At 41.2% G+C, this 8,175-nt stretch overlaps 1 protein-coding gene and 1 non-coding gene across 2 annotated transcripts; both read right to left on the bottom strand.

Moving 5' to 3' along the window:
• Positions 1 to 831: 831 nt before the first annotated feature.
• Positions 832 to 7,379, bottom strand: LOC105865378 (uncharacterized). Its single transcript, XR_012921417.1, has 3 exons — positions 7,328 to 7,379; positions 5,014 to 5,154; positions 832 to 964 (listed from the first exon to the last, which is right to left on the bottom strand). It is a non-coding gene; the product is annotated as an uncharacterized LOC105865378 (transcript).
• On the bottom strand, positions 5,561 to 6,986 carry CCER1 (coiled-coil glutamate rich protein 1). Its single transcript, XM_076006794.1, has one exon. It carries the CDS (start codon positions 6,984 to 6,986, stop codon positions 5,742 to 5,744), a length of 1,245 nt encoding a protein of 414 aa, XP_075862909.1. The 3' UTR covers positions 5,561 to 5,741.
• Positions 7,380 to 8,175: the final 796 nt, after the last annotated feature.

The raw sequence follows: 8,175 nt of genomic DNA, 5'->3' as shown, positions 1-8,175 counted from the left end.
GGTGAATCAGTCTTGCATTTCACACCTTTGACTTTGTATGAGCCAGCATAAAAATTATCATTGAGACAGGGATATCAGTAAGTTTTCCTCAGGTGCCTCTATTATTGATCTCACATTGAAGAGACTATAGTCTTCCTACCTTCCTTGGAACTCGGGTCAAATTTATTAAAGGAAATTTTGTTTCTGGGTAGATTGTCTTAAATAAAAAAAACTGTGTTCAAGAAACAGAGTGTATCTATAACTTTGAACTAACATTAGAGGACTTGGATTCTGAAACAATTCTTTGAATTTGAGGTCATTCATCTGTAAAAGGAAAATACAGATTAGCTCACAGGGTAGTTATATGTTTAAATGTGATAACGTATGTTAACAATCTTGTGTATGCTCAAATTTTTTTTTGAAATCTAAGGTTTATGTTCTGAGCAAGTATTTTTACAAAGGTGTCTTATGAAAGGTATTAAATATTGTTTGGCATTTTCATATATCCATATTTTTATCTATAATGAGCTTGGCTTTAAGTATAGCAAAAACCAGAACCATCAATAAAGTGGTAATATTAATATTATAAATGATATCCAGTTATCTTACATAACTGTAAAATTGCCTATAAATTCTTATGAATATTTTTCTAAAGTATAATATTGAATTTACTTTAATTACAGATGAGAAGCAACACAACATTTAGACCAATTTATCCCACTCAGGTTATTTTTCCCACCATGTGTGTATATTGATATACATACATACATCATTCAATGTGTTAGATTGTTATCATATCATTTATATAAAATATCAAACAACTACTAACAAAAATGGTTTCTTAAATTATTACAGTTGCATATATTTTGATTTTGAAAAGATACATTCAAATATCCATTGCTTATATGGGAATGAATGGGTAATTCTTAGCACCAGCCATTAGGGTGTTCACGTCAGTCACAGGAAGAAAGGAAACTTCATTGACCTGGGCAAGAGCAGAGGGAGAGATAAGGGACAAAAAAATCTTATCTTGGGAATGAGTTTAGCTCAAGAGATTTAACTAGTTCTCATAGTTTGCACAACGGTATGTGCAGCTCAAAGTAATGCAACTGTGGTTATCCTGGGGAAATCAGGAAAGAGTTAATGAATCATTTTGTTCATTATTTTGGGAGATTTGACATTTATAATTGCTCTCCTCACTAACAAGTAACTTTTAGACGCCAGATAATATGTCTATGACCTCATTTGTATATTTATTAAATACTTATTATTATAGCTAGGAGGTATTGAATGCCACTATTCAGAGTGTTGGGTAGCTATCTGCCCACTTAATCTTCATAATCTTTAGTTCATGAGGTTGATATTATAGACGAGGAAAATGAAAAGCCAAAATTTCAGTAACATGCCTAAGATCACACAAGTAATAAATGATAAAAGTTTTCAATACATGAACCATAATCTTAATCATTAAATTCCCATGAGACCTCTGCAATGGATCCAACCCCTAAACTACAGAGCTTCTAGGTCTGTAACATGCGTGTATATCACTTAGAGACCTTGTTAGAAAGCATATTCCAATTCAATAGGTCTGAGGGAAGCCTCAGCTTCAGCATTTCAAACAAGCTCTCAGGTCGTGTCAACGCTGCTGGTTCATAGGCCACACTTTCAATATGAAGGCACTAGACAATGTGCACAGTGCACATTTGCACACTGTTTTACCGGAAGCCCAAACTAAATTTCAAGGACAAGTTGTTTTATGCTTAGTTCAGTGGTAACAACTGAAATATCTGGATACCTCAATCCACATAAGTGCAATGAGATAAGATTTCCTGGCCATGCTAATAAATCTAGACTGATCTAATGTTTAAAATTTAAGTGAGATTCTAACTTTATAAAATGCAGTCATTAAAGCTGCATTTATAATCATCAAAAATGATGTATAGTCTGTGATACAATTCTTCTTTAATAGTGGATATTTGGTCTTCACAATAAGCCTATGTGCTAATGGAGTATGATTACTGCCTTTAGGAAACAGAAACCCAAGGCAAGTGGCTACCACCACAGGTCACCAAGGCAGCAGGGCAACACACATCCAGGTCTTCCCATCCCATATCTATATCTTTTTCTTCTTTTCCATCAGCTGACATTGACATTGGGCTGTTCCACTAATTAGCCAAAACTGAATAGATCCCAAAACAAAAAATACTAGTATTGAAACAGCTAAGACACAACCACATTCTGATTTTGCTTTAATCACTCAAGATAATCTAAGCCAAAGTGATTTGGAAGCATTAAGAGTAACTTTCAATTGTTTAATTAATGTGTGAACTTGTCTGAATACAAACAACATAACTGCCTATATATTACTTATGCTGCTAAAATAAAATAAATGTAAAGAAGCAGTTTTCTTGTCTTATCCACTCCCTCACCCCAAGATCACCTATGGGATGATGTTAGTATTTATATCATTTACTTCCCAGATCTATAGGTTTGGGGTAGCTGGCAAGAGATTATTTCACCTCTTGCATTTATGTTAATGTAACTAAATATGTTGGAAATATTGTCTTTTTCATATACAGATGTACCAAAGTTTTATGAAACCATACTCAGAGCTCAGGGTTGATCTCTAAATGTCAAGTGTATTTACCACCTTTAGAGGACTAATATTTTCATAGAAAAGAATCCCTCTGAGTTACTGGGAAGACAAAGTAATGAAGATAATTCAAGAATTGCTGTCAGTCACTAGGAGAGGAAAATACCATCATCTCTACGTGTAATAACACTTCAGAATAGACAGCAAAGATGGTTATCAAGTCTGGGCCTTCTAAACAAGTCTATGATGATTTATAATGTTATTTTTCTGACAATTGACAAAATAATAGCTCCATTCTTGAAAGAAAAGCCTTGGTGGCACATCATTATCACTGTGTTCACCCTATAAAGTTTTGAATTTACTTTAATAATAATAATATACTTATTTTGGAAAATTGTATTTTTTCTTCAAGTGCACACTTTCTTCTAAAGCTAAAGACTGTGTTTATTCTGAGCCATACTAATACTTTAGTCTCCTGAACCATCAAGTTGTACTGAATAAACTGTGCAAGAAGTTCTCCAAGGGAGTTAAGAATTATGGTGCTCCAATCATGCTGAGCAAGAAACCCTAGTATTCCCCCTTCCTCATGTGACAGTGGTTGGGGAGGTCTGGGAAAATTCTGTCGATAGGTGTACTGGGATGACCAATCCCTCCAAACCTCAACATGGCTTAATCATTTTACATTTGCCTTTGGGATTAGTAAAGGGACCATAACATTATTTAGCTAATAAAAAAATAAGCTCAGATAGAAAATCAGTGATGAATAATAGTTTTTTCCTTTATTTTTGCTGGTGTCTATTTCAGAAGATATGTAGGCACAGGAATGAATGGATAACATGGCTTCTGCCTACCTCTCTCACTTGTCATTGGCTGCTCCTTTCAGACACTTTGGTCTTTATGTCCTCAGTTCTCAATGGCACCAAGTTCCTCTCAGCTCTTGGCCTTTAGATTCAGGGGTCCCTCTGCTCACAGCAAACATCCCAACTTCACTCTTGAGTTCCCTTGTGATATGTTTTTATAGTGGTACATTTCCTTCAGAATACTTATGGTGACCAATTTGTCTAACTCTTCACTTGTCAGGCTTTTCTAATGAACTGTAAACATGAGAGTAGGGATGTTGTCACCATTGTAGCCTTATCACTATTCACAGTGCTTGGTCCCAGGTAGTTCAGTAAATATACTGCATAATGGTACAGGAACTAGAGTGTCAGCTCCTGAGGCATTGTTCATGTTTATATCCCTTACAATGAATGAATAATGAGTAATAAAATAATGAATGAATAATGAATGATTAATAATGAAATGAATGAATAATGAAAATGAATAATGCTTTGTACATATAGAGGCAATAAATATGTGTTGAATCTCTAAGTTTAAAAGTAGAATCTTTTAAAGGAAGAAATTGTGAATTGTCTAGGTGAGATTGTGAAGAAATTCAATCATAAATGAAATGGTTTCTTTACTGAGAAACTACTTAAGTTTGGGTTAGTGATTATTTTGAGTGATTTTAGTATTTAAAGGCCATGACTTGTAAGGATTGATTGACCAATATCAGGAGCAGGATTTTTGATTATCTCTATATACACACATTAGAACAGTAATAGAAACTCATATGGATGGCCAATTTTAAATGACTTTTACAGGTCATTCAGAAATTGCATCTTGTAGGGAAGTATTGATTTATTAAGAGTAAAATTAAATGTTTGGTTATTCTCTGCTGCAGTTTGGAATGTTTGGTGTTATTTTAAAATTCCTACAATGTCTGTGCTAGTTTTTCCCCCACTTTTTATGTTTATCCTTTTGGCCACTGACTTCATTGCTGCATAGATCTCTGATGTTCAAATAATGAGAAATGAGAGACAAGGTACTTTTATTTAATACTTTAATTACTTATTTTTTTAATTTAACAGCTTAAACTTATCATCTTGAAAGCTGAAATACACTGGAGTGAGATATATGAGTAAAAATCCATATACAGATAAGATATCGTCATATAGTCTTCTCCTCAACAAATAAGTACCAAGTTGTGATTCAAAGGCAAAAGATATAATTTTTGAGAAGGCAGGTTCAACTTCTTCATCTAGGGATATTCTGGAAATATGCTATGGATGGAACCTTTTATTAAGGGCCCAGGAAGAAATGTATTATTACTTTCTAAAAATGTTTGAACAAAAGCAATTTTAAATGATGTATTCTCCAAAGGCAATTGTTTAGATATTATCAGAGACACTAGTTCACACTTACACATCTTTTACCCTCCTTTATAAGGAGGACAAACTGGGAAAGAAGATATTCCACCCACAAAAGGCCAATAATCTTTTTTTTTAAAAAAAAATCCATTCTGCAAAAACAATTTTTATGGTTTCTCTGAACTTATGACAAGGACTATATCAAGGAACAAGGCGTCAAAACCTAAGCTATGTTCCATTGTTTGCAGTTACCTTGGATTTTAACTAGATGTGCAAGTTGACTTCTGACCATGGGGAATCCTCTCCATGCATGGATTATGGATTGTTGAGGCCATGGCAGAGAACCAGTTCCACAGAAGCAACTTCATGTTCTTCTGAGGAAGATCCATAGCACTGTGGAACAAGGAATATAAATGAGCGATGCCACAAAAGACTGCAAATGGGGTTACCAAAATACAACCCTCAAAAATGAACTCTGAAGGTGAAAAATCTATAAGGAAAAATATTTTAGAAAAATAATGGGTTTTAAAATGGCTTCGATTATGTTAAGAGCACTGGCATACATTCAATCGTCATGGCATATGCTTCTTAAGCATCTAGCAGTCAAAATATCTAAAGGTACATAAATTTGTTACAAAAAGAGACACTTTTTCAGCATTGCCAGAGTTAAAACAAAACAAAACAGAACAAACTCAATTGTCTAGAGGGGAGAACACCAAATGAAAATATTCAAACTGTAGTAATAAAATAGTTGGTCTTTAATTATTTCCAATTAAATTATATTTGAAAGTTTCCCCAACCCCCACCCACAGTCATACACAAACACACCAACGTTTAAGTATTTTATAATGGCCAAAGAAGGGGTTTACATAGATATGTTTATTTAATGGAACTCACTTTTTAATCAGTTTTTAATAAGTTGCTAATCCATTTTAGCCTCAAATCAGTTCCATCCCATTCCTCAATCCCTTTCCTGATGTTTAACAGTTAATGTCCTGTACCATGAGTAGAGCTTCCTGTGGCACTTCGGGAATTATCTGTTCAGAGCTTAAGTAAGTACAATTTATATAGTTCTCTCTCTCTTCTTCGGCCCCTACTAGAATTGATAAAGGCATTTCCAATGGCAAGTGATTTTCTTCCCCTCTCTGCTCATCCTCCTCCAGCTCCTCCTCTTCCTCTTCTAGCTCTTCCTCTTCGTCCTCTTCCTCCTCCTCCCCCTCCTCCCCCTCCTCCAAGTAGTCAGCCTCTTCCATCTCCTCCTCCTCCTCTTCCTCCTCTTCTTCCTCCTCCTCTTCCTCCTCCTCCTCTTCTTCTGCCTCTTCCTCCTCACTCTCCTCCTCCTCTCCATCACACACATCTTCATCACACTCCTCCTCGTCATCATTTTTCTCCTCTTCCTCTTCCTCCACCAGCTGCGCGGCGGGAGACTGATTTTCCTCCTCTGGGACAGGACTGAATGCTAGAGCTGGATTCTGCACGAAGCCATACAGAGCCTCCGGCAGCTCCGGGTCATCCTCGGCGCCGCTGGGGGGCGCGTCGTTTCCCGAGGAGCCGTTCGGGGAGGCCTGGCCGCCGGCCTCGGCCTGCTCCACCCGCAGCGCCTCCTGCTGGCGCTCCAGCTCCTCTTGCTGCCGCATGTCCTCGTAGATCTGGTTCATGATGAACTGCGTGGTGTTTTGGGGCGCTCGCATGCCGGGCGCCCGCCACCCGTACAGGTTGACCGGCCGCAGCAGCGTGCTCAGATCCACAGGGGGGCTCCTCGGGGAGGAGCGGCGAGGGTGGCGGCGGCCCCTGCGGCCCCAGCGCTTCTTCCTGCTTGGAGGCCTCGCCCAGCCGGGGTTCCAGGGCCCCCGCCAGCAGGGGCAGCAGCAGAGGCAGAACGGGTGCAGGCCGTACACCCGGATCACTTGCATCGGGACGGGGGGCTTCCAGAATCCGCCCGGAGGTGGGTGCCAAGGCCCTCCCCAGCTTCCCCAGTTAGAACACACGGCCCAGTTGGGCCGCCGGGGTGGTGGTTGGAACCAAGAACCCGGGCCGTATTGCTGCCTTGGCTGTTTCCTTGGGGGCTCATACTCTGCCTTGGGGCCATAGCGGTGTCGTCGCTTGTAAATTGGGGCACTCCTGCGCCTTCGCTGGCAGGACGACCATGTGCGTAAGGGGGCTGAGGGTGCCCAGCCGCCGGCCAGGTTAAGAGGGTCCTCCCTTGTGTTGAGGGTCTGGGTCATGGTTCAGGGAGTTCCGAGAGGTCTAAATGGAAGTTTGGCCAGATCGGACGGTCTTTAGAGCCTCTCTCCCGAAGCGCCACTTGTCTGTCCCTGGGAGCAAGCCTTCCTCTCCAGGAGGCCTCTCTCTTCCCTGCTCGCGCGCTGGTCTGTCACAATCTCTTGTCCTTCGCCCCCCGGGTTGTCTCGCCCAGGTGGGTTGGGTGGGACTGGGGCTGGGTAAGGATGGTGGGGGAGGAGGGTGTTGGTGGGCGACACGCAGTGAGACCTGCTCCCGGGTCCCACACACACCCGCCTCGGCAGAGGCACGGGCTGGGGACGGGGAGGCAGGGGTTGCGCGTTACCTGGCTGCTCCCTTTCAACCTGGGCGCGTCGCCGTCCTGGCCGGACTGAGGTGGCCCCTGGCAGCGGCCGCCTTTAAATACCCGCTGGGCCCCCGCGTGCCCACCGCGTCCTTGGTTGCCCATGGTGACAGCCAATTGGGGTCGAGATCGTCCTCCTTGTGCTAGAGGCCGGGTTCCGGCCAGAACCGGGGGCCAGTGAACGTTCTCAGGGGCTTGTGACGCAGGTGGGGGTGGGGGAGGGGCGCGAAGAGGGGTTGGGGCTGGGTTTGGGCTGACCAATTCAGACAAAAGCTTGAAGCAGTTTATCTGAACCCTTTGTATCACCTTGAGGTGGGAGATTTGGAACATGGGCCTTCAGCTGAACCCCGGTGGGCTGGCAGAACTTGTGTATTGAAAAACCCACATTCTCCACCTTTGGGGGGGGTATCTATGGGGCAAAGAAAGGTTCCTAGAGTCAGAAAACTGGGCCCTACTCCTTACCTTATGGTCGGTGCCCGCCGTTGTCACTCCTGGGAGTCAGGATTCATCATATACGTAAAACAAGACCACAAATATTTATTGCGTATGCTAGTCGCACACAGGTGGGCTCATGCCAATAATCCTCACAGCTACCCTGAGAAATAGGTATTCTTACCACGTTTCACAGATTTCGGAACTGAAAGGTTAATTTGTCCAAGGTTGTGGGGCTAAGGAATTTCAGGGATAGTATTTAAGCCTAAACCTCAGAACAAAGATGTTCTTAACTGCGTTGCTATAGGTACTACCAACCTGACTTAAATAGGATTCTTGTGATAAATAAGTGACATACATATGGGAAAGTACTTTGCTAGTTGTAATATACCGTACAT

The sequence above is a fragment of the Microcebus murinus genome, chromosome 10, assembly GCF_040939455.1.
Source record: "Microcebus murinus isolate Inina chromosome 10, M.murinus_Inina_mat1.0, whole genome shotgun sequence".
In the NCBI taxonomy this organism is placed as follows: Eukaryota; Metazoa; Chordata; class Mammalia; order Primates; family Cheirogaleidae; genus Microcebus; species Microcebus murinus.
Note: the sequence above shows the minus strand (reverse complement) of the source record. Positions and strands in the feature narration are given on the sequence as shown.

What these genes read in the sequence shown, in the direction of transcription:
- CCER1 (XM_076006794.1), bottom strand. Translation starts at nt 6,986, where the DNA reads ATGACCCAGACCCTCAACACAAGGGAGGACCCTCTTAACCTGGCCGGC.